This window comes from Protopterus annectens, chromosome 1.part0 (assembly GCF_019279795.1).
Source record: "Protopterus annectens isolate FY-2018-M chromosome 1.part0, PAN1.0, whole genome shotgun sequence".
Classification (NCBI taxonomy): Eukaryota; Metazoa; Chordata; order Ceratodontiformes; family Protopteridae; genus Protopterus; species Protopterus annectens.
Genome location: NC_056725.1, coordinates 764,091,329 through 764,118,671, shown reverse-complemented (window position 1 = coordinate 764,118,671; position 27,343 = coordinate 764,091,329). Strand labels below are relative to the sequence as shown.

At 38.3% G+C, this 27,343-nt stretch overlaps 1 protein-coding gene across 1 annotated transcript in view; it reads right to left on the bottom strand.

Annotated features, from left to right (window-relative positions):
• The window catches only part of LOC122794795 (gap junction delta-2 protein-like), a 34,302-nt gene extending 11,514 nt beyond the window's left edge, over positions 1-22,788 (bottom strand). Inside the window, exon 1 of the mRNA XM_044063435.1 lies at positions 22,550-22,788. Coding sequence (XP_043919370.1) covers positions 22,550-22,788 — 239 coding nt within the window. The remainder of the gene's footprint in view (positions 1-22,549) is intronic.
• Positions 22,789-27,343: the final 4,555 nt, after the last annotated feature.

Below are 27,343 nucleotides of genomic sequence, written 5' to 3'. Positions count from 1 at the left end.
GGGAGGAGAAGGGATATGACTAGAACCTAGATGATCTTAGAGGTCTTCTTACGCCAAGCCATAAGAATCAGGGCTGATTTGATACTGGCGCACAAGATCAGATCGCGTCAGGGAGATGCGAAGGTATCATTGTGAGCAAAAAGGGTAGAGGGGGAAAGGGGGATATACGTGGCTGAGGTGTGCTGATATTTTCTGTCTTCAGTCTTTTTCACAGAGAGGGTTGCACATCCATGAATGAATTACCAGAATAGTTAGTGGAGGAAGAATCCACAGAAGCATTCTAGAAGCCATAAGAAAGGTGAATAAGGAATGAGGTGGATGTTGGGATGGAGGAAAAGGAATTCTGAATGCATTTAAAGAAGACACTAGGTAAACTTAGGCTATTCTTCTGCCATGAATCAAAAGTAATTTAACCTCTTAAAAACTTTTTATACCATTTGAATCAAATTTATCAAGAGTAAAGGTCAAATCCCTGTTTTAGACAAGAGCTGGCCAGGATTATTCTCACAGTAATATTATATGAGCTGGCAGAAAACAGATGTTGTATCTCCATTAGTAACCTTATCTAAACCTCTGCACATCCAGTTTAAAACTTGATGAATAGGGATTGGGAGGCTCTAGTGCCAAATGGACCAGGAAACCAGTCTTGTCCCATCTAGATAGACTGATGTGGGAGAGGCACTGCAGCTGCTCCTGTACATGTCTGCTATGAATGCAAAGTCAGCACTATACATCACACCCCAGATGATCCCTGGCTTGTTGTAGATCATTCTCACATTAGTTTACAGTGTCCCACATGGCACCACAGAGAAGTGGCCCCTCCATTTGGTTTATGAGTATAAATAGGTTGTGTGGGTATCCGACAGAGATAAGATGGCCTAAACTTTGAGAGAGATATTTATCTAGAGTAACATTTAGAAACAAAATAGGGATTCATGTTTTATAATCACTACAAAGGGCTTCACAAGGTACCTGATTGGATGCATTTTTATGATACCATATATTCAGTGATGAAATACCTGGAAAGAAATCCATGGAGGATGAAAAAGGGGGGAGCACCGACAGGCAGCCATATTATATTGGATCAAAATAACCACCTGGATACACAGCATAGTTAAATCATTGAACAAGTACAAATTTGATAACTAGAACACTGACTAGACGAACTTAGAATCACCTGCTACTGCCCTGAGGTGTAAGATATATACAAACAGAAATGCATATAATAATGCACGGGTAAACAAGTTAAATGGTTAAAAAGTCCTTAAGCAGAAAAAATAAAACTCATTATTGGAGACATAAACAAGTAGAAAATGATGTGTCTGCAAAACAAATCAAGTAGTATAAAGTGCCTGTACTTCAGGAAATAAAGAAGGCGATCTGGTTATCATTCACGTCCCTGTATTAACTAAGACCTTCATGAATTAATGCTCAAACCACTCAGCCCAGGGAATGTATTGCTAGGACTCATACTCACACAGATGAAGAAAAACTGAATCTTGTTAAAAAGACACCCATCCAGATAGAGAAAATATTTGCACACCTCAGCCAGGTATATCAGCATCTACCAGCAAAAGTCTCCAAACTACGCTAAAAAGAACTTTCTTAGCTTCTCCATTGCTTTTTTTGGTGGATTTTGTGGTAAACTGTACAAAAGGCAAAGCAAAGAGATGAAATCCAACAGGATGACAAATGTTCAAGAAAAGCTAGGCAAATACAGGAAATCCAGTTGGCAGGTAAAATATCTTAAGAAATTGAAAGCCACAAAACTGAAACTTGCAGATTAAAAATACGTCCAAGATATGACTGTACATATGACAGCCACCGGGGGGTGGGGTTCAAAAACCTGGTTAAAATAGTGAAACCCAGTTCCTTTTAAAGTAATCAACACTCCAAGGCCTATAAGAAGAGCTGTTAATATTAGAGCAGTTGTTATTTTGAAAGGTTCAAAGGAATAACTCAGAAAAAAAGTGTGAGCACAAACCTTCATGTATAGAAGTTGGCACGGGTATCAACACAGAGCTCATGCAGTTATTGACTCTATTCCTACATAGTATAAATCAGTAACACATGCCTTCAGTCACTGCCGAAGCAATGAAAGTAATCAGCTAAAAAACACTACACAAAGGACAGCAAAAAGGCTCTACTCCTTGGCAAAAAAAAAAAAAACATAAAAAGCAAAAAAGCAACACATATAGTAAAATATACAATGAATATCCATTAATATTCAAAAGTGAGCACACTGATTGGTCAGCCCAACCAGCGTGCCTATTGTAAATCATGCATATATACCAACAGAAAACAGTCCAGTCACTTAACTTTCTTCCATTGATATATGCTATTAAAATTTTACTTTTCTTTCTTTCATTTTTTTTTAAAGAAACTTACAAAAAACAGAGACTTAGAATGAAGAACAGAGATGGGACAGAGACAAATATAAGGATAATCAGGTTATGTTAAATCTAGAAAAACATACCTGATTATCCTTATATTTTGTCTCTTCCATCTCTCCCATTCATTTGAAATCTCCAGATTTCATTGTTTTAATTGAAATAAATTAAAAAAGGCAATGGTGATCTTCCTTTCTCCATTGCTTCCTTTACACAGCACTGGTATACTGAGTAAACACAGGAATGTAAGTCCCATACACATGCGTAGCACATTAAGAAAATGTGAAAATGTGAAAGAGCACCACAGCATTTTTATACAAGGACACTGTTCAATATAACTGGGGAGTACATTAAGGCTCAGTATTCAATGTAATATAATTCCAGCTCTGTGTCCATCTGGGCCATTTTAGAGTTTGCTGACAGATAATACTGAGCTATAGACGTGGTCCATGAAGAAAGTATCTAGAGATCTCTTAAAAATCTCCAAAACCTCAGCACGTTGTATGTGTATCAGTAAACAATTCCACAGTCTCCAGGCCTTATGATGATGAAAAAAGGAGCTTTTAATTAAAGTTCTAGACTGGAGTAACCTTATAAAAAGATTATATTTCCTAGTTGAAGCATTTTGATTGTAGAAGGAGATACCCAATGGACAGCTACGATTTTGTTTTTAAACTATTTAAAAACAGGATTATGTCCCCTCTTAGTAGCCTGTACTCAATGGAGAAAAATGACAATTGCTTCAATCTTTTTTTGTACACCATCTGATTAAGCCTTATTGCATGCCTTGGAAATGTCTCCAGTAAATAATCCAGTTTCTTCATTTGTAATAAAGAAAAAGAACAGAAGGGTCCACAGCATTCTCTAACAGGCCAAATAGCAGAAATAACAAAAGGGATCACAACTTTTTCATTTGTAGGGGAGAAAACTCTCTCATCTCTAGAGGAGACACTCTGTAAGATAACCCTTATTAAACCAAAATATATTCTAACTTGCATAACATCTTACTACTGCTTTAATGTGATCTTCAAATTTTAAACCCAAGTCTACAAGGACTCCCAAATCCTTAAACATGTGAAGCTTCTTTAAGTTGTTCATTATCCAAGGCATATGGATACCCAATGTTGTTATGGCAAAGTGCATCACCGTACAGTGTTTGGCATTGAACCTAACATCCCTGGGTGCTGGCCATTAAGGGAGTGTATCTAAATTTGTATTTATTATTTATTTATTTTATTTGACATTTGTTTACTGGGGAGGTCCAACTGGGCAAGTAGCCCATGTTCACCGGAGGCCTGGGGAAAAAAAGCTTCACATTTAGACAATACCACAGCACAATAATACAATAGTAAGCAAAAACAAAAAAACAAAAGTACAGCTTTTAGATAAACATTAAGAGACAGCTACTGAAATTCCTGCTGTACTAGAATCAGCAAGCTGCGGACATCAGTTACTTTTCACAGAGACTGCTAACACAGACAATACTAGTATTTTATAAAAATTTAGTTTACAAAAGTTAGGGATTATTTTTACAGAACAAAATTTGTAAACATCATTAAAAAGGAATCTAGACTCACAATGTTCAAAAGTAATGGATGCAAGTTGAGAAATACTGATGTGAATTAAGATTAACAGATAATTAATAGATTAATAGATAGTACAAATAAAGAGGTTAGTTGGACAGAACAGGAGCTGTATAGCTGTTGGTGAGGTTTGGGAAGACTGTAGGACGACATGGGACTGACTGGGAAATTAGACAATGTGGAGATAAGAACAGATTAAAAGTTGGGGGATGGGAGATGGGAACAAATCTGTTCAGCCTGGTGAGGAGCAGTAGCATAACTAGTTGTCATTTGGATGAATCTTTAGCAGGTGTTTGAACTGGTTTCTAGAATATTCTGAGAGATGGAATTCCATGCTTTTGAAATGAGATTTTAGTAAAGAGAGGCACCAAAGCTGTTGTTGGATTTTGTAACTTGTAACAGTAGTTTGTTAGAGAACATCAGGGTCCTATTGTTCGAGTTGGATTTGTACTAAGGCATGGATGGCTGGACATTTATCAGGTTGATATATGATAAAGTGGGTTAGGTTAAGCTGATTAAATACACTGGAAGTATGGATTGCTCATTAATATTAGTACTTGCACCTCCACCTTTGGTTTGGTTGATTAGCAGAAGGAGTCAAGAAAAAAAATAAGAATTAAAGATTCAGGGAGTCCTTCTGGGTCAGAATAACAGCTTGCATCATAAAGACAGTTAAATCAGCAAACCATAATACAGGTACTTTCTGATAAAAATATAGTATAAAAGTTGTATAGTATAATATGAAAGATGAATCTTTATTTATTTTTGGGTTATTCTGCTGAGTAATTAGATGGTTGTTGTTATGACACACTGAGTAGTGTACTAACCCTTTCTACTCCAAATTTGAGTGTTAAAATTCATTCAGCTGTAACATTGCAGGTGCTGCATGGCTGCTAATCTCACCATTTAGATTAGGGTGAAGTTATACAGATTTTATACTGTATTGTATATTTATGTGTAATGTATGCTTTACCTGCTTGTATATGGCAATGTACGAGGGAACTCACTGACTGCTTTGCAGCCATGGTTTCTGTTGTTTTCTTGTTCCTTTCCTCGTACACCAGCGCATTGTTTCTAGCTGTGTCCTTGACCCTTTAATTTAGAAACTAGCATCTTCACTGCTCTTGTCTTACCACATTTCTCTTTAGGTAACTTCAAGCCACTGTTTGGGTTTTTTTTTTACAATAAACATTAAGGCACCGCACATCTACTACTGAACCCCCCCGACTACAACATCCTACATTCCTGTTCAGCTTGCAAAATGTATGTAGCAGCAAATGCAAGTTAACTCTGCTGTATCTAAAACACTAGGGAACAACCAAGAAGTGAAAGTAAATGAAAAACTAAATGAACCACTTCTAGGCTTGATGGCAGTACACATGAACTGTTGTAAAGCATAAAGGAAAGTCAGTAAAATCCAAACATGGCAGTTAAGTGCATTCGCTCTCAACAGAACGTTTTCAAAATTGCTCAATCAACTGACACAATTACTTAAATAACATGTTCCACTCAATCACATCCTTAGAAATCAATTCATTTCAATGAAAACCAATCAAATAAAATCCTAATACAAGTTAATGTGTTAAAAATGAATATTGTTATTGTCTAAAAATATGTAACAATTGCTGAAATGTTACAACATAACATTTAATAAATAAAAATGTTACAAGATAAAATTTAAGAAATTAAATGCTGTTTATATTTTAAAATAGGCATGACTGAACAATAATCACTACTACCAGGAAAAGTATAAGCATCCAAACACAGCTGCACAATGAATTCCTGTTTATTCAAATATTCTTTGCACGGTCCAGCTTGTTCAGAGACTTCAGCTTTTTCCAGAATGAAAAAACAAACCTTTTAAAGTTCTTATATACCTTAGAATGTTTACACAAAGCATTAAGATTGCCCTTCTTAACATCTAGACAGTGTTCATAAATTAATTTTTTAAGCTGCTGTTCTGTCGTGCCTATGTAAAATACATCGCAAGAGATGCATTGACTCAGATAGACAACTACTTTTATATTGCAGTCAAATTTGCCAGGACATACTAAACTTCTATGATAATTTTTCACAAATGTACTCCTGCAATCCAATATATAATGGCATTGCTTACAACTACGGCATTTACTCTTTTATATTTGTTGATGTCAACTGCTCTAGGTATAATTTCTAACCACTGTTTAATGTTAGCTCCCCTTTTGAAAATAACTTTGGGCTCAAAGCCCAAGTTCACCAAAAGTTCTTTGGAGAACTCTTATTCCAATTTCTGATTAATATATATTTCTGATATGGCTAGCTTCATTTGTAAATGTACAAATAAAAGCTCGATTCAAGTGATTACTAGCAGTAGTCTTCTTCATCCATGATAAAGACATGTCTAAAAGAGCGGGCTGCTAATTTGTATTTCTCTAGGCACAGACTAATTGTGTGCAGTCATATATAATCTTGTTTGGATAGCCACTAGCCAAAAACATATGTTCTGGTTTCTGAATCTCAATTTCAAATGAAGAGTCGTCTGAAATAATCCTAATCATTTGCCCTCTAACAAGGGCCTATTTTTGAAAACATAGGGTGACAACTAGACCAGTGTAGGTAACTGTAGAAAACATTGGTTTTCTGTAAACTGTAGTACTTTTTGAAAGTTTCAAAAAAACAGTAGACTGATTTAAAACTTTGAAAAGTTCCTCCAACATTAACTGATCCCCTGCCCATGCCATAAAAATGTTATTCTGGTGTCTTAGATACAGTTTAATGTGTGAACTGATTTAAAACTTTGGAAAGATTCCTCCAACATTAACTGATCCCCTGCCATAAAAATGTTATCCTGGTAAATTAGATACAGTTTAATGTGTGAACAAAATCACTGTTGAACACATGCAAACTTACCCACTCAGCTAGTACTAAATTGGCTTACAGAAGCCCAATGCCGCTGCCATTGCTACCCCCTGATTTTTGCCAATAATATTCCCCTTCAAAGACATGAAATTATTTTGGAGAACAGTGTCCATAAGCATTTCAGTAGTATTTAAATCATTACCATCTAACCATTTGCATTTTATAGCTGCTTCCATAAATGATTTCATTCCTTCTACATAGGGGATGACTGTATAAAGACTCCTAATGTTGGCTGTAACCAAATAAATATCTTCTACATATTGACATGCAATGATTTTACACAAAAAGTACCAGGAATCATTTAATAGGTGTGCAAAGATGTCTAAAATACCTTTTAATTTCCTGCCAAGGTAAATAACCAATGGTTTTGTAATGGATCTCCTTGCTGCTACAATTGGTCTAAAAGGATGGTCCTGTAAAACAATCTGACTCTTGGGGATGCCAAAAGTAGCTGAAACCTTAGAAAATGGTATATTCAAAAAGTGAAAAGTCTCATAGTTAATCTTTTTTTGAAACAACAAAGACATCTAATCTTTGTGTATGCAATGTATATTTCATTTAAATATGTTATTTTTATGTAAAACAATCTTTAAATAAACTAAACATCTTGGTGGAATAATCAATAACATTCATAATAAAAAGTCTTCCACCTTTATCAGGTTTCATAAATCTTAATGATCTGCATGGGACAATTTGTATAATTCTGTTTTTTTCATAATTAATCAAATTTCAATGTCTCTTTGGTGTATGTCTTTATTGTTATTTGGCAAGTGAGCTAACAGTCCCAGTTAAATTACTTGCTAGCAAGACTTGCATCTTCTTCTCAGTTAGTTGTTTGTAAAAGCAGCTGCATCAGTTCAGGCTAAGGAAGCGTCTGTGACTATCCCCCCTATAATTTAATAGTTTATCTGTTGTTAGCTAATTTAATTTGGGCTGGGAATGCATCTGCATATCCTCAAGCAATAACTAAGCATTTTTAGTCTATAATTAGCAAAGTACATATTTTTAAATTGGTCTCTTTATCATTACTTCTGCTAAAGTTGCTTGCATAGACTGATTTTCTCTTGCTACTAGCCTTCTCATCGATACACATTTTGTTGTCTCCTCCTTCATCTATACACTACTCAGTTCTTCATCTCCCCCTGCCCAAGAAACTTACACCATACAGCTTTCTGCATACAACCTAACCACTTTCCACTACCTTAAGTATCAATATACCACCCTGCAAACATCTCCCCTCCCTTTACCACACCTCTTTCTCTCCATTTCTAATAACATTCCTTTCATTAATAGACCACATGACCATCCTCTTCTTCTACCCACCATCTAAATTCTCATAATCTTGTAAGTCAATTGCTACTATTCTGTACACTCACAACACTAGCTCACTTCCCAAACAACCACAATATTCCCACATCATAACCCATTTCTATCATAAACACATGTACATTACATTACAAAACCCTCTTTCTCTCCCTGTTTGTCCTTCCTTCTGTGTACCAATATACATGCTTAGATTTGTTCTCTTATAGCTATATTAAAGTTACGAATAGCACTTTTTCAGCAGTACTGAAGATCAGATACAAATACAAATGCCTCCATACCTCTACTCACCCCACCTCCATCCTGAAACTTAAGGGAGATATTCTCTCTAATCCTGGACCCACACATCAACTACCCACCATGGTCAACCCATTACTTTCTAATGCTTCCGACACAATTTTCCCATCAGGTAATGAATTCAACCTCATTCTTTTCAGCATTAACTTCAGAAGTATCTATAACAAAGTGCATGATACCCATGTGTGTCTTTTTACTCCCCAGGCATTCTAATTGCCATTGAAACCTGGCTAAAACAAGAAATAGCTGACAATAAAATTATTCCCCTAGGTTTTAACATGGACAGAAAACTTAAAGAGCAGGTGGTATTGCTATTATGTATAAAAACAACTTAGAAATAACTCCAGCCCATCTAAATATCCCAAAATGTAATAATGTTGAACTTTAATCATACTTCAAAATCAACCAAAATAAATCTATATGTATCTCAGCAGTATACATCCTACCAGGCAACAACATTACCACAGCTGAAAATATCCTACACTGGATAACTAAGAACATCCCCAGGAAACCTTCATCTTAGGTGACCAAAATATAGACTGCCAGTCCACAAACAGCAACAACTCCAAGGATTCAGTTCACCTATTTGGCTTCACCCAACTAATAAGCTCCACCACCAGAATTAACAAAAAGACTAACAGGCAGTCCATGCTGGACTGGATATTGGAAAACAAACCCCATAATATAAAATCTTTTGGTTGCTTACCAGATGCTATAAGTGATCACCTCCCAACCATTGTAGTCAGACAACAACATAGTTCACCCAAACAATCTATAAAGAAGTATGCAATTTAACCAAATCTGAAAAAGACACATTTATTATAGCCTTGTCCCACTTACAACTGGAATGTATTAAGAGTAATGCCCCCTAGATGAAGCATTTACTCACTTCAATTATACCTTCCTAAAAATACTAAATAATTTAGTACTGGGTAGAACAAGAAGGGTAAAAACTAACACAGCACCATGGCTGATAAAAGAGACCAAACAGCGAATGTTACAGATAAAGTATGGAATGAATGGTATAAAAATAAAACACAATATGCCTACCAAAAATTTAGATACTTCAGAAGCTGTACCAAGATCCTTGCTAAATCTGAAAAGAAATCATACTACAGTAATCTCCAACAAAAGCACCAAAAACACCCCAAGCTTTTTTGGTCCTCTAAATAAACTATTGCACCCTGGCCATCCCAGTATATTATGTCCTTCTACTTCAGACAACAAATAGTCCATTGCCACTCAGCTCAACACTCATTTTGTCCAATTTGTTTTATCACTGACTAAAGATCACCTCACTTCACCCCTCCAACTTCCATTTAGTCTTGAAATCAACACACTGTCTTTTAGTTTTCAGCCTTTCCCAACACCAGTCATAAAAAATGACCAGACAAATTAAAAGCAAAAGTCTCAGCTGTCAATAACATTCCCACTGACTTCCTCAAAATAGGTGCAGAAGCACCAGCTTACCCTGTCTCCATTCTGATCAACCAGTCAGTAACTGAAAATGATGTCCCATCCATCTGGAAAAAATCCATTATTAATATTACCATTCACAATTTTTATTTATTTTTTTTATTTATTTCACATTTGTTAACCAGGATAGTCCAACTGGAAAGCAGGTGTCCAATTTCAGCAGAGTCCTGGGGAGAAAAGCTCCAGCATAATTAAAAAGAGAGAATACAATTTACAATAACATGAGAGAAGAAATTGTAGATTACTTTAACATAGTATAACAAGTTACAAAACTGCTTACAATAGGTCAGAGCATAGATATAAATTTGCAGGTAGAAGTTACAATATAAAGATATTTTAGATAGCAATGAGAATTCAATTGTTGGATAAAAAGGTGAAACATTTTTATACAGGATGAGCATAGTCACTGTATTACACTGATGGATGGGTAAACAGGTGACTACTTGTAGAAATATTTACAGTATTTACAGTGAGCATTACGATGAGTTCAGAGGAATATAGTACAGAATGAACAGTGACCCTGGCAGAGGATGCACTTGAGTTGTGAAAAGGTTTCCTGTAGTAGTGTGTTGTTTTATGGTGGCTTGTTACAGTTGCATAGGTGGTTGGAGTAGAGATATGATTTTAGGCAAGTCTTAAAGGAGGATGTAGAATTTAGAAGTCTAAGGTCAGGAGGAAAGTTGTTCCAGGTTTTGGCAATTTCATGAGCAAAGAAAGATTCCCCTGAGTTGTTTTTGCAGGAGATGGTTTCAATTAAGGCTTTGTTGCTACAGTGTAGTTGTCGATTTGGAATATGGAAGTTGAGGTTGTTCAGGGCAGGTGTTTTTTTTCAGGTTAGTACAGTATTTGATGGGCTAAGTTGAGTTGGTGATATTTTAGAAGGTTGGGGAATTCTAGCCAATGTAGGGTTTGTAGGGCAAGGCAATGGTGGGAATGTGACTTGGTATTTGCTGCCGAATTTGGCAATTTTGTTGTAGCAGGTGGAGAGTTTGTTTAAGTCACTTTTATTTATGTTTGTTAGTAAGGGAAAGGCATATAGCAGTGTGGACAGAAGATGAGTTCTAGCTATGGCAGTATGAGATTCTGAGGTGAGGTACCTTTTGCATGTATAGAGGGAGCCTAGTTTTTTGTGGACCTTAGAGATGGTTACTGATATGTGTTTGTTAAATTTGAGTTGTTGGTCGCTGGTAATTCCTAGGAGTTTTGCCTCAGAGACTGGGATGATTTGGGTGTTATTGGTGGAGAAAATGGAAAAGGGGAGATTAGAGGGTTTGGTTGGGTGGAACAGCATGAGTTGGGTTTTTTTGGGGTTAAGTATAAGTTGTGAGTTATTGAGCCAGTTCTCAATTTCAGTGAAGGTTAGTTGGGCTTTCTGCTGAAGAAGTTGGATATTGGGTGCAGAGCATATGAGGATTGTGTCATCAGCATATTGGACTATATCTCCTTTTGTGGTAACTAGGTGGAGATGGTTGGTGAAGTTATTAAATAGAAGTGGGCCAAGGATAGAACCCTGTGTAAAACCTAGGGTGACTGGGAGTGGGGGATAGGGAGTTTATCCATTTGAAGGACTGGTGACGGTTACCTAAGTAGCTTTTGAACCAAAGCAGAGTGGGGGTACCAAAGTTAAGGTCAAAGAGACAAGTTAAAAGTTTTTTTGTGGGATACCATGTCAAATGCCTTGGATAAATCAAGGAAGGTAGTGGAGACAAGATTGCCTTGGTTCCTGTAGAAGTTTATAGTGTTGGTAAATCTGAGTAGGGTGGTGGAGGTACTGTGAGATGGGTGGAAGCCATGTTGGGTAGGAGAGAGAAGGTTATTGGAGAGGAGGTGGGAGAGGATTTGGTGATGTATGCATCTCTCTAGAATTTTTGACAGGGGTAAAAAAATTGCTATTGGACGATAGTTAGATAGATTGGTAGAGGGTCCTCCTTTGTGAAGGGGAATGATAAAAGAGGTTTTCCACAAGACTGGCACCATGTTTTTGGTAATGGATCTGTTAATTAGTAATGAGATAGGGTAGACTATGACTGTGGATGCGAGTTTTAGGTACTCGGTGGGGATGTCAGTGGCTAGGGTGGTGGGTTTGAGTTTAGTTAGTAATTTTTATATATAGGATGTTTGTACAGGCATGTGTGAGAAGGGAATACAGTCTTGTTGGGTTGTAGGGGGTTGGGAAGTGTTGGTGGTGGTGGAGTTATTTATGATATTTAGAATGCAGGAGATGAAATAGTTGTTAAAGCTGCAGACAATATCGAGATCAGTGCCGGGGACACTGTGAGGTGGGGGGGGTGGAGTGGGGGATTTACCGGGCTGGAGGATATTATTTACTGTTGCCCAGAATTTCTGAGGGTTGCTATTATACATCTTTTGTAAGGACAGGTAGTAGTTTTGTTTATCGAGTTTTACTTGTTTTTTGGCCTTATTCTGAAGTTCAAGAAAGTATTGCCTAGTTGTAGGTGTTCTATAATGGCACCAGGTTTTCCAAGCTTTGTCCCTATTTTACAGTAGAATTCTTGTGATTTTTTGGAGCCGGGGGTAGAGTTATTATGTATCCTAATTGTTTTTATGGGGGATAGTGGTTTAGGATGTTTAGAAATGAGGAGTTGAAGTATTCAACTGCACTATCTAGTGGAAGGGTTTTGATGAGAGACCAGTCACAGTATTTTAAGGCCCTCGGGAAGTCGTCTTTGGGGAAATTTTTATGGAGAGGGGTTTGCAGGAGCGAAGGAGAATTGGTGGCTTTTTGCCTATGTCTAAGTATGAAGGTAGGGTAGTGGTCACTAAGTGTGTTGGCCAATGTGCCCCATTGATGGGCCGTATTGGGCTGGTCATTGAGGATCCAGTCTAGTGTGGATTCCCTTTTTGTGGCTTTATCAATGCGTGTAGGGGACTGGATGAGTTGGGTGAAATTATAGAGATTAATATGGTAGGTGGGAGTGGGAGAGTGTATATAATTCCAGTCCACATTTACATCCCCTAATATGATAGTTTCTTAGGGTAGGGAGTGGGAGGCCCAGTACTTCAACAGAGTTAAAGTATAGGCCTATTGTTATGCTATCACTCTTCTCCAAAATCCTCGAGAAATGTATTCACTGTCAGCTTTTGAAATAAATAACCCAACACAAGCTCTTCTCCAACACCCAGCACAGTTTTAGGCCCAACCAGAGTACTACTACTACTGCCCTCTCAACTTCACCTACATAGTAAACCAGTACAGAAATAAGGAGACATATCGACCACAATCAATAAAAAAGAAAGCTGTAACAACGGACCTTAAATCCAAAGGTCAGGAATCCAAAAATGCTTTTATTAAACAACAATAAAAAACTTCAAAAGTTCTCTAGTGCCTGGGCTTTAACAGCCTTCACAGAGTATAAAATTCTCTTAAGAAAAACATTCCTTATATACAAATGATAATTGTACAATAATTGGTCAATTCATTAAACAGTCAAATTAATCACTTCCAATTGCATTCCATATTTAACCCCTTAGGGGACAACATGTCAAACTTTAAAATGAAAATAGATTCTTTCTGAAGTGGTTTATTTTTTATGCTAACTTCATCAAAAGGCTCAATATGTATTTGGTCTAAAATTGTTACTTGAAGTCCCTCAACATCACTATTGTAATGGACTTTAAAGTGCATAACAACTGGACTTTTTATTTAACATTTTTATGTCCCTAATATGTTCCTTTATTCTTTTTGCAAATGCCCCTTTACTCTCACCAATATAACATTTTCCACATGGACACCTAAGTGCATAAACCACCCCCACACTATCACACCTAAAATTTCCCTGAACCTCATACGTTTTTCCATTAATTTTTGGAAAACTATGTTATCTCCCTTCTGTAATCCATCAAAATTTATGTTCAGCTTGTTCTCATTCATCTCACATATAAATTGTGATACCATATCCCGCCCCCCTACACATATAAATATCAGATCATCAATAAACCTTTAATAGTTTAACACATACTTTCTGAAAAAAAATTATTTTCATACACAAATAATCCTCAAAAAAATCCATAAACATATTGACATACAAGGGGGCAAAAGATGCCTCCATGGCCGTATTTTGTAACTGTTTACAAAACTGTCCATTAAATTAAAAAAAAAAGTTAGCCTTTGATCATCACGTCTACAGTCGTGAGGAAATCATTCTATGTTGCACAACTTATAAACACAAGTATGGCATCTAAGTCCAAGGAAATCATTGTTCTACTGTATTTGGCATTAATCAGACCTATCACTGAGTACAAATCACCCTTTGGTATGTACCTAACTAGGCATATCCAAAAACTGGAACATCTACAGAGGTTCCTCACTAAAAGAATACAGGGCATAAGTAATATGTCCTATGCAGACCACCTAAAGGCCTTATCTCTGTATTCTGTCTCCTAAAGGCTTTTGAGGGGAGATCTATGCCTGGCATACAGGGCATTGTCAGAACCCACTCTGATGGACCTCCTGCATATCCACAAAACAAAGAGTAGCAGAATTACCCATTATAAAAACATAAACCTTGCCTGTGATATAAATAGGACCTGCTGCAGAGATAGATATGTATCCCAGAGACTACCCTGTCTATGGAACAGACTCCCCATCCATGTGAAGCAGAGTTCCTCCCTAACCCAATTCAAGTGCAATTTGGACAATTGGATGGGAACCCTAAAATTCATCCCTGGTTTGGCACCAGTGTCTCTAATGCAAACAGGTAACTTGTAAATGGTTCATCTCCCAGGCCAAAGCTTACACTTATCAAGGGTATCAGAACTTGTCAGAGACTGGGATGCATGGCTAGACTTAAAAAGGCCCTTTTGGTCATTAGCCTAGTAAACACCTATGAACTTAAAAAATATTGTTAAGATAAAAAATATTGTTAACATAATAATAAACTAATTCAACAACATAATGTACTCTTGGCTTATCCCCTAAAAAAATGATACAAAGCGTCTACCACAAAAGCATGATTAATACTAGCATATAAATGAACTACATCTAAAGTAACAAAATAATTATCTTAGGTCCATCAAATATTTTTTACTTTCGCTATAAAATCATCTTGAATATATGAAGACAATTCAACCACTCTAGTAACAGATATTTATGCAAAAAATATACTAAGTTGTGTATAAAATAATTACAGATCAAAACAATTTTACATCCCGCTGGAGCCAGCAGACTCTTATGGATTTTTGGTAGACAAAAAACAATGAGCCACGTTACAATTATTACAACTAAACATTTTTCAGTGCCATCACATAGTCTGAAGCCTTTATTCAACAATCCCTTGTAACATTCTAGTACTTTCTTGTATTCACTCAAATCTACAATCTTATAGACATCTTGATTATTTAAATGCTGATAACACATTTTCAGATACAAAAATGAGGACAACCTCATTTCTTCACTTGCTCTTGACCTTTCCAAAGCATTTGAAACAGTATCTCATCAAAACCTCTTTTCTTAACTTGCAACTGTAGCCCTCACTTACCCTTCCCTATTCTGCTTTCACAGCTATTTATGCAACCGTGAGCAGGCAACTAAATGGCAACAAAAACCTTTCAGCATTTCAACCAATCTCTGTTGGTGTTCTCCAAAGGTTAATACTTGGCCCCCTTCTATTTAATAGTTTTATAAATAAACTTCATACCACCTACCACTCTTGTACAATATGCCAGTGACTCCGCCTTTATCTACTCTGTCCTATACATAACATAATTACAGGAAATCACACACTGACATTGAAATATGGCTAAAAATTCTAACTTGCTGCTTAATGCCAAAAAAAACCCCCCAAAAAACAGGATTATGCTATTTATTCCAAAAAAACATCTTGGGTGGCCACGGTGGTGCAGCAGTTAGCTTTGCCACCTCACAGTAAGAGGTTCTCCGGTTCGATTCTCGGCTGGGGTGCCTTCTGTGTGGAGTCTGCATGTCCTCCCTGTGGTCGCTTGGGTTTCCTCCGGGTGCTCTGGTTTCATCCCGAAGACATGCAGTAGGTGGACTGGACAATGTAAATTGGCCCTAGGTGTGAGTGTGTGTGCCTTCTGTGGACTGGAACTCAACACGGAAAACTCCACTGCCAATCATGAGTGGACAGGTGATCTGCTGTGGCGACCCCTAACCAGGAAAAGCCAGAAGAAGAAGATTCTAAAATAACATCTTAACCAGAAACATGCATTTCATATTACCTCAAATAATTTTACAACAATAGAAACCATAAGCCAAACTAAATTACTCAGAATCATAATAGATGAAAATTCATATCTGATCATCACATAACTTCATTCCATCAGGAAAACTCACCAAGAATGTGACTCCTTTATAGGTCAAACACTACCTGAAAGATCAAGCAACATATCTCCTTTCTCCTCTATTATATGCTTCCTTTATTCTTACAAATATCAACACTGCATATAAAACTAAACTAGCCTCCTGCTACTACAAAACAACTAAATTTGCAACCAACCAGCCTTTTAAAACACACCACTGCCATGCATTAAAACAATAAAACTGGCTTAAAGTCCTAAACCAGGTGATATGCTCACAACTAATCATTGCCCACAACCTATTGTACTCTCCAGACAAATGCTCAGCATTACAAAACACTCTACTGTACTACTCACCCACTAGAGACCTTCGCTCCAGCAATAAACTTTTACTACATATCAGTAAGACGTTCAAGACTGCTGGAGACTCTACTCTCATTATGTGTTAACAATTTGGAATGAAATGCACACACAATTAAAACAGAAAAGAAACGTAAATAGTTTCAAAACATTGTTTAAACAGCACCCATGCCAAAGATGGCTCCGTTCTTCCTGCTCACCTGGCTAGCTCTACTCTGATTACTTTTCTCCAACTCTTACAGCCACTTTGCTTCCCGATCTTTTTGTACCTTATCGCTCCTCCTCGTACTGCACTTATTTCCTAAACCCTTCCTTTTTCTCCTTCTCTCACACCCTACCACAAACTACAATTCCTTCTCTGTCCATTTATCTTCCTGCTCATTTCCATAATTTCTCGTTTCATTTCTCTATCATTTTTAAGCTACATTACTTCTTGTCTATCTGTAAATTGCTATAAATCTCAAAAACACCCCAGTGTGATCTCTTCCCTGCAGCCATCACGCTATAAATACATTAACTGTTATTGTATTTTGTTTTTCTGTTCAGTAATTAGCCAATTTATGTTAACTCCTCTCTTTTTTAAAATGCTATGTTCATGTATGAAATATTTAAAAATAATGTAAATAAACTCATGCACACATGTTTTACCCGCAGTTATAAATGTGCATCATGTGCAACTTAAATGTGGAGGCTTTCTCCCCGGGCATTCACTGAAAATGGGCTTTACCCAACTGAAATTTTCCCAGTCAGCAAAGACAAATAAATACAGCAGTGCTACTATGTAATAGAAACGGGGATCACTGTAGCAAATAGAAAAAGGTATAATACCCAATATAAGATATAGATCAATGTCTAGATTTTTTATAATAACATCACCAAGTAAATGCTAACAAAACCACAAAGTGTTTAAATTGTACAGTAACAGTGTTCACTAGCAGGCAGAAACTAAGCAAGTTATCCAGTTGCTGTCAACTTGCTCCAGGGATGCAGCAGGAGAAGACCCTGCTGGAAGGGGAAGGGGTTGGGCATGCCTCTCAACTCTGCATCTCTAAAATGTGGAGTACTACCGCCCACAAAGTGGAAAAAAGGGGCAAAATATACAGCAGTTACTGACATCTTTAACTAGGAAGTTCACAGAACAGTTACTAATTGCTTCTTCATACTTACAAAACGTTATTTTCATGAATCAGTAAGATTCAGTATTATTTATCAAGCATATCTGTTTAAAATATTCTTAACAATGAATATGTGACAGATGCTTTCAATGTACAACATCACGGAACATGGAATTTTCAACACTCAAAATGAGGGACATCAGACAAAGTTGTGAAGTATGGGTTTGGGACCTCTGAGCCCTGTAAAATGTTTTAAACTGATTCTCCAGTATGTTTTGAGCCAATTGTCCACTGGTAGCTAACACATACAGCTTGTCGAATAACAGTCATGTATTCAGAATTGCTAGGTGATGGGTATGAAAATCCAGTACTAGTTTTCTGATTAACAAATGTCTTGATGTCTTACTGCCCCACATAAAACCTAAAGAAAAGAAAAAAGAAAGAAAGAAAGAAAAACATTTTCTTTGTTCCTAACCATTTGTTAGGAGAGGAGATATTCAGAATATTCATCAAAATGTCCTCCATTATTCTAATTGCTGCTGGCCCTCTGATTACCTGTATCTGGTCTGAAAAGGACAGCTTTGCTTCATTTTATTTTTATCCATCTAAATCCAGAAAGTGCAATAAAACTGAATGTGGTAAAGGCACAATTTTCAGAATGTTAATGCCTCTCCAGGCATATTTAAAACACTCTTGAAATTCTCTTGTCTGTTTCACAGCAGGAATTCCATAAACCGCACATAATCTAACTTTGTACTGCTGATGAATTTATAGTGTTAATTGGTCAGAACAAAACGTTTATGCAACTTGCACTATAAAACATTAATAGTAGAAGATGAACATGTCATAAGCTGTTGTTCTTTGGGATCCCATTGTTGCGAACTTAAAATACTAAAAATAGATGCATAGAGAAAATAATAAAGAAATTATAAGATACTTTAGATCGATCTGATACTGTTTTGCCTACAGCACAATGTTGTAGTCTCCCACTATCATTCCAAATGTTTCTGTCTTATCTGTCAGTAAAACAGCAGATTTTTCCTAGTACCAGTGTCGTTTGAACTTATGCTTTCAGGATCCAGATCTTCATTGCCTTTTTCACAGGCCGGTATCTGTTTTGCATACAAGGCTTTCAACATGCACATCACAAACTCCATGTATTTATTTCTGGTGTATGTACCACATTTCAGCTTAGGATGGAATTTTATTATTTTGGAGTGCTTTGCCTTCTGTGGCCTTCCTTTGCTTGACTGGTGGCAGTTGTGAGAAAAGCATGCACACTTTTGGTTATATACTGTGGCTGGATTAGCCTTGTCTAGCCACATCTGTTTTGCACAGTATTGACTTCCTGTGTACATAATCTCTATCCCCAAGTGTGACACTGTACCTTGTTGTTATGATGCACTAGAAATTTCAGGCAGACTGCAGCCGCAGATAATAATACTCTTGTGCTTCATTAAATTAGGAGATCAGGATCAGAACAGGGACTGAATCTTAATTTTGATAATTTCACAAGTCTCTGTTGGAGTAGCTCTGTAAAGTGGTTCTATTTGGTGTCCAACTCCCCTCAACAAATAAAAATTAAGTAAGTAATTCTTAACTTTTTAAACGTCTAAGAACTGATTAAAATTTCTTGCATGTTAAGTAGCTCACAAGTACGGAGGAAGAGAACTGACCTGTACTGCCAATTGCGTCTGCATATTTGAAAGGAAGGAGAGGGGTAATACAGCATTTTTCTGCTTGCCTTTCCCTGAAGAGTGGGTGGGGGGCTGTGTCCCATGGGCTTGCCATGCAACAATATATTGCCAGTGGAGACCATTTCTTGTTGGGAAGCATTTCTTTCCCAGTGGGGCAAGGTAGGAGGGGATATGTCAATTGTACCAATGATGGAGGTCAGCACACCATGCCCCTTGCATGCTCACTTTGTGAGAGTTTACTGGAGGACATGAAGCCAACTGAAAGTTACTCTAAAACAATCCTTGTACACTTTGTGCTCATGAAGGTCAAATGCCTTGTAAAGGTTTTAGGGGTCAAGAAATTATTTAAAATACATACATACATACACACACAAACACACACACACACACACACACACACACACACACACACACATGTGCACATAAATAAATATATATATATATATATATATATATATATATATATATATATATATATATATATATATACATCCATATATGGGTCCAGGACTAATGAGAAATGAATGTGAATGTGAATGTGAAACAGCCGGGCATACTTACGCAAAAGTGCTTTACACCAAAGAAGCACTTTCGCATAAGTATGCCTGTTGTGGAGGTCGCACTACAGTGGGGATAAGGGAAAATGTTTATTTATTTATTTATTTTTAACACACTTTAACGAAAGTGCTTTTTCGGTGAAAGCACTTTTGTTAAAGTGTGTACGGTGATAATGGATTCGGACTGTTAAATTTTCGTTCAACAGTCCTAGATCTATATATATATATATATATATATATATATATATATATATATATATATATATATATATATAGGTCAATTTTTAAACACCAAAATTTCATTAGGCCGAAGACCACAATACCGAGATGAAAATAACTAAACTTAGAATGCTGAACCATGTCTGTTTTCCCAGGGCAGGTAAACACTTGCCCAGTGTGGAGAATAAAACCCTTTTTCCCCACTGTAGTACGATCCCAGAGTTGGTATATTTAGTTAGGTGTGTGTGTGTGTGTGTGTGTGTGTGTGTGTGTGTGTGTGAGTGGTGCAGCCCCCCCCCCACCTAGTTGGGTTTTAGATAGTACGGTTTGTCGTAGAGTAGTTTTGAGCAACTGTTTACTTAGCCTGGGAAAAAAGATGTAGCTTGGCATTATAAGTTTCGTTATTTACATCTCGGTGTTGTGATCTTTAGTCTTATTGCATTTCGGTGTTTAAAAGTAGATTCATATATATATATATATATATATATATATATATATGCATAATGAAATAGCCTTCATAATTTCACTTAGGTCAAGTTTGCCTGCAACTATGTCGCAAGTTTACTTAAGGAATATTCTTCACGTTGTCTTCATATGGATAGCCAGACAGTTAAGACTTGGAAAATGAGATAAAATGCACAAAGGTTACCCCTTCTGTATTTTTGAGTTCAAAACTGCCAGCATTTTGATTCTTCAACTTCATTATGAGCCCATGTACAAGCATTAATCTTATAATTCAAATTCTGACTTCATCTTTAGAAATGAAAGGCTTCTGAAAAATATCAATGGCTAATATAGTTTTGCACAGACAGGAAATACCCTCAGACAGACAGTTAAGCAAAAATTAAAATGCTCATGTAAAACTAGATTAGTACAACTCTACAGCTATACTAATTTGTATATCTTCATCTTCATCAGGATCTGATGCAGGAATAGTTAAGGAGAGGTGAATTTTAAGCAAAAGGTGGAAGGTTAATATTAGTGGCCCAGGATAGTGGACTACATACAAGTTGGTTTCTAAAGTCCATTGAACATGTGGGAGAAACAGATAAATACAGGTTCTGTAAAACAGAACTGGAAAGAGTCACACATTTTGTTGCTGGGTGTTCATAGGTTCACAGGTATGTACTAGGCTAATGGCCCTGGAGCCTTTACAAGCCTAGCCCATAGAAGTGCCCTGGTATCGTGCCTCCCACGTGATACACTAATGGCAAAAGGCCTTTATACTGAAAGGCATAATAATGTGGCAAGACTGTTGTATCAAGGAACTGTGCAATCATTACAATATTGAAGTATCTGAGAAGCATTGGAAACATGACTTACAAAGCTTTATAGAGAATGATGAAGTTTGTATCACATGGGATTACCCATTATCAATAGTTGAAAAAACAGATGTGAGAAAACCAGATATCATAGCCCATGAAAAGAAGACAAAAATAGCATTGATCATTGAAATTGCTATACCCAGTGATTACAGTGTCTTATGTAAAGAGAGACAAAAAGTCATAAAAATACGAGGATCTGGAGGCAGAAATAAGACCAGCGTGGAAGAACGATACCCAGACAGGTCCAATAGTCGCAGGAACAATGAGTCTCATAAAAAATAATTTATAGTCTTATTTAGATATGCTACCAATGCATTTAACTCCATATATACTGCAGAAAGAGTCAATTCTGGGTTCTTTATGGGTGCTGCGAAGAGCACTTTAGATAACATCAAAGATTGAATCAATAGTAAATTCATGAACTTTAATCATACTTTGATTTAAGAATGGGGTCTATTCCTGTCATGGTATTAGAAACCCAAAAGACTTGGAGAAATTAAACCAGCAGTCACCCAACTCAAAGATGTTAGTAAAATGTACACATAAACAAATTCTTAGTCACTCCTCCCATTCAACATGGTTTCTGTTGAGGTTACTTTGCAAGATAAAATAAATGAAGAACAAAACCAAAGATACCATGCAGCCTCTCTATTTCTGGACGTATCCAAAGCATTTGACACTTTCTAACATCAATTACTCCTAAACAGACTAGTAAATATACATACTAGCAAGTGTGTTAGATCATGGTTAAGTTGTTACTTAAGTGAGAGAATCTATACTCCTCCTTCAATCCCTTAGTGGTAGTTGCACTATAAGGATCTATGCTGTGCCTACTTTCATTTCATATATTTATTAGTGACATTACAACTGCAGCAAGGTCATCAGAAGCCCTTTGTAATATATATATATATATATATATATATATATATATATATATATATATATATATATATATATATAGAAAATCCTAGCAGAATCTTTACTATTTATAATTTCCCAAAAGCCTTTAACTGCAGTATGGAGGCAGCCATACAGCCTTATCAGCATCAACATCACTGTCATCTGAAGTTCCTGCTGAACATCTTGATATAAATTTAGAGTTCCAACATCTGAAGTTAAACCAACAACTTGGGCTTCACTTCTATCACTAGAAAAAACACTCCAGTCCTCAGAATTGTTTTCACACACTGAGCTGACAGCTTTAGTGGAACCCCTTACATGACAGCGAAGGTCACAGGGCATCCCACAGACAATTACATGAAGTCTTAGCATCGCAAGTTGAAAAATAACAGATAAAAAGGTAAATGACTGCAAACCATGAATCACTTATGGTGAAAACACATAATGTGGTATTACAATAAAAAACCCATAAAGGTAAGAATAACAATAAATCACTTTAAAGTAGGTGCAGCCACTTCAGCTAGAAACCGTTATTGGAGACTGAAATCCCAAAAAACGGAACTTACATATACCATCCCCAGGATTCATGAAGCTTGTGCCAGGTGCAGGCGTAGCATCAGCGATCTAACACCAAATATGGCCGCTGAGCAATTCATGTACGAGCTCTTTCCATGTGCACTACCTGCGTACGCTACGCCTGCACAGCTCCCGGTGCCTGTATGCTAATCACCCCATGTGCAGCAGTGTAGCATGCAAATGAAGGTATATAGCAATTCAGGAAGTGGTGCAGGCATAGTGTAAGCATGCAGAAATGTAAACCGAAAAAAAACGGTTTACATTTTTGCTAACATAAAATCGGAGCCATGACAGCGGACCAAACACATGTATTATACTGTTAATATATGCCAATGGCTAAATATATAGCCATTGGCATAAAAAAAAATGCACAAAATATAAAAAAGAACATTTAATGTTATGCCCACACTAACGCAAAGTTAAAGCGCAGGACATCGGTGCGCAAAGGGGATCACAATGAAAATAGAATTATATGGAATAAAACTGCAATGTAACACTTTTCATGATTTCCCCATAATAGTCAATGGCATGCACGCTACACCACACCATGGTGCAAGGGTTGCTAAGGGGCTGTGACAGTGTTCTGAGCAGTAACTAGGAATTAGTAGGCAATGCCATGCAAATGAGAGGAGTAATAGTGAATCACAAATTCCCTACCAATGTAAGGATGTACCTCACAGTGTAGCGTTACAACACCAAGGTGTGCCCTGGAGATAAAGATGACATCAAGAGAGGGGTGTGCCACCTTTGCTGTAAGCACATTGGAGCATTGCTAATCAGGTTTGCCTGTTGCTAAGCAAAGCTGCAGGATAGGGGTGTGTTGAAGTAGCCATAGCTTTGCTTAGCTGAGAGCACACAAGGTAACCAAATGTGCATGTGAACATGGATGAAAATGCACTGTAAACCCAGTAAATGGCTGTGCACGGCGTGCACCAGAGCGGAAACAGGAAGGATATGGGAAAAAGATAAGGAAATGCTGTAGCATGGAAATTGGAGTACAAATGAGTAATTAACACCTAGGAACCCACAGTAAGCCATTGACAATAGCTAACAAGGCTGCTAGCAGCTACCTGCAGAACAGGAAAGGAGAGGTGCCGTACTGCAAAGAAAACAGTACTGTCACAGCAGAACAAAGCAAAATTGCAGTAGATCAGCTACATAACAAATTTCGCAACACATTCCTGGGTAGGGAAAGTACAAAACAAGAAAGCTGGCAGCTGGATGCATGCCTGACAATGGGACGAGATTCGGGTTGAAAAGTGAATTAAAGGGCAACAGATGAATCATGGCAGGCAAGCATAATTCAACACCAAAGGCCCCACAATTGCAGTACTTGCTGTAAAACCCATAATTAAGATACCCTGCAGCTGGAATTTGCACATACACACCCAATGACATCAACAGCATCCATAGCACAATAGTATAAAGTGTGAAAGCACCTCACACACACTTGTGTATTCCCATACACTCTTATTGGTGTATACATACGGGGAACTTTTAATATGTACATGTTAGGGGCTGCCATAGCTTTTATTCACCAGCATGTGTTGGAGACTGAAGGTGGTGTGGAGGATGATGCTGACAACCACCTCAGGCACCGGAGGAGGAGAAGAATGTTCAGACCCAGGGTAACCTACCAGGGGCTAAATGATCTGGAGATAGTAGAATGTTACAGGGTGGACAGGGGCACCATACAGCAACTTGTTGAGCTGTGCCGGCCACGCCTCAGAGCCAGAAATAACAGAGGGGAACCCATCCCAGTGGACACAAAGGTATGTGTAAGCTTGAGAATACTAGCCACAGGTACCTTTCAAAGGACAACTGGGAATATCTTGAGGATCTTACAGGCATCAGCATCTAGGGTACTCCACCAGTTCATGGATGCCATGTTACCACATGCCAATGAGCACATATACTTCCCCCAAATGCAGGAGGAGTTGGCCAGCAATATGCATTTCTTCCACTGTGTGGCAGAATACCTGCCTGAAGGTAGACTGCATGCACATACACATCATGTCACCACCCAGCGAGCAGGGTAGGTGATACATAAACTGCAAGGGATACCCCTCCATCAACTGCCAGGTCATGTGCAATGCCCAAGGCATTATCTTGGATGTGTGTGCTGGCAGCCCTGGAAGCTATCACGACTCCCACATCTGGCATGCCTCACAGATATCAGGTATTTGCCAGGGGGGGGGCATCCCATATGGCCACCTGGTGGGGGATGCTGGCTATGCACTGGAACCGTGGATGATGACTCCCATCAGAAATGCACACACACCCATGCAAGAACGCCATAATGAGGCACACACACAAACCTGAATCAACATAGAGCGTGTGTTTGGGATGCTGAAATCACAGTTCCATTGCTTGGACATATCTGGTGGAGCCTTGCAGTACTCTCCAGGCATGTGTGCCCACATCTTCATAGTATGTGCCATGCTACATAATATGATCCTGCGGAAACAGCTGCAGCAGGGACAGAATGGTGAAGGCCCTCACAGCCCACCACCATTGCAAAGGGCCCCACAGGCACAGAGGGACTCAGACCATGAACACCTTGAGCCAGCCCCAGTAGGCAGACGGAGGCATGCCCAGTATGCCCATGCCTTGGCAAAGAGGGAACGTATAGCACACACACTGACAGTGTAGGCACCTACGGACTGACACACTTCTCCACCTGCACACACAGTAAACATGGATGGCACACACACAAGACCACCTGTAAATTTTCATGTATAGGTGGTCTACTGTGTGCATCCTACATAGGCAGCCCTCAACTATTGCACACACAACTGCTATTGGCACAAGGTAAGTCAACACCTGAACAGTAAATTAAGCTATTAGCATGTGCTGATACTGTATGTATAGGTTCATAGGTACATAGGTAGGTACTTGGCTAACTGCCCGAGGCCATTCATAAGCCTAGCCAAAATGTGACAGCTGTCGCCACCCCATTGATTAACTAACTGTCCCTCTGTGGAGCAGAGCCAAATGCAGGATCCCTGGGGTGTATCCACTGTTCCCCATCCACTCTGCAAGGTTTCCCTGGAGTGTTAGTGAGGGGCTCCATATAATGTAATCAGGGATGTAGTTCCAAAGCATGGGGAGTACCTGTGACACGAATCTGTGACTGCAGCATCTTCCAGTTATGGTTGTGGCAAGGTGTAGCTCATTACAGTGTGTGGCTCACTGTGACATGGATTCCCATAGGTGGAGCATATCCATTAAGCCTGACTTGGACATGGCTTTGTTGGCCAGCAAAGATCATCTCTGATTTAAAGAGATGCCACTGAGTAATGCAAGAGTTCATTCAGTCTGGCAGCATAGGACACATGTCTGAGGCCAGTAATCCTCTTGGCGAGGTATGTTCATGGACCCTCCAGCTGTTGGATGTGTCTTCTGAGGTACATCCCAAATGGGTTATCATACTCAATGATGGGATTGGTGAGTGATGAGTAAAGTGGCACAATAACCTCAGTATGTCTAGATGCAAACCCTTAAGTAATCAGATGGCCTACATAGAAGGATGTCCTAACTACTTTGGAGATATGATTGTCAAAGGAGAGATCACTATCTAATATAGTCCCCACATACCCATTACCTCGTCTGCATTAAAGTGTCTGCCACTCATGTGTTAATATGTGGGTATTTAGTTTTCCCAAAATGGAATTACCATGCAGTTTGTGGCCTTTAGCTGGAATCCATGACTTTGACACCCTGTGTTGGTCTATGTGAGGCCCCTTGAAGGACGTCTGTGACAGCTGGACTGTCAATTATGGCTCCCAGTTTGCAGTAATTGCCAAACACAGTCTGCTGTATTCCACCTGTGTTTGCATGTACCTCTGAGAAGTATATGGCAAACAGTAGGGGGTCCCAGGAATGAGTCCTGGGGGACACCCAGTTGTGACTGCTTAAGAGTTGGACCTGGAGGCTGCTAGGCTTACCATGTTGGTTCTGTGTGTAAGCCTGTTGGCAACCCAACCTGTGATGTATGGGTGTATGTACTGGCTGGTGAGTTTATAAATAATACCTGAGAGGTGAATGGTGTCAAAATCCTTGGTGAGGTCCAGAACTACCACACCCCTCACCTAAAGTCTAGGTGACTGTAAGAAGTCAAACAGGTTCAGTAGGCATGATCTACACTCAATCAAGTTGACCTGGGTTGGGTCGAGTGTCTGGAGGTTCCCAATGTCTCTGTTAATGAGTTCCATGATGATGCCCTCCATAGCCTTGCAGACCAGGCTAGTCAGGCTTATAGGGCAATAGTTCCCGGGGTCCGTTGTGGAGCCACCTTTGTGGAGTGGGATAATGGTAGCTATGCACCACTCTGTGGGTATGTAGCCTTTAG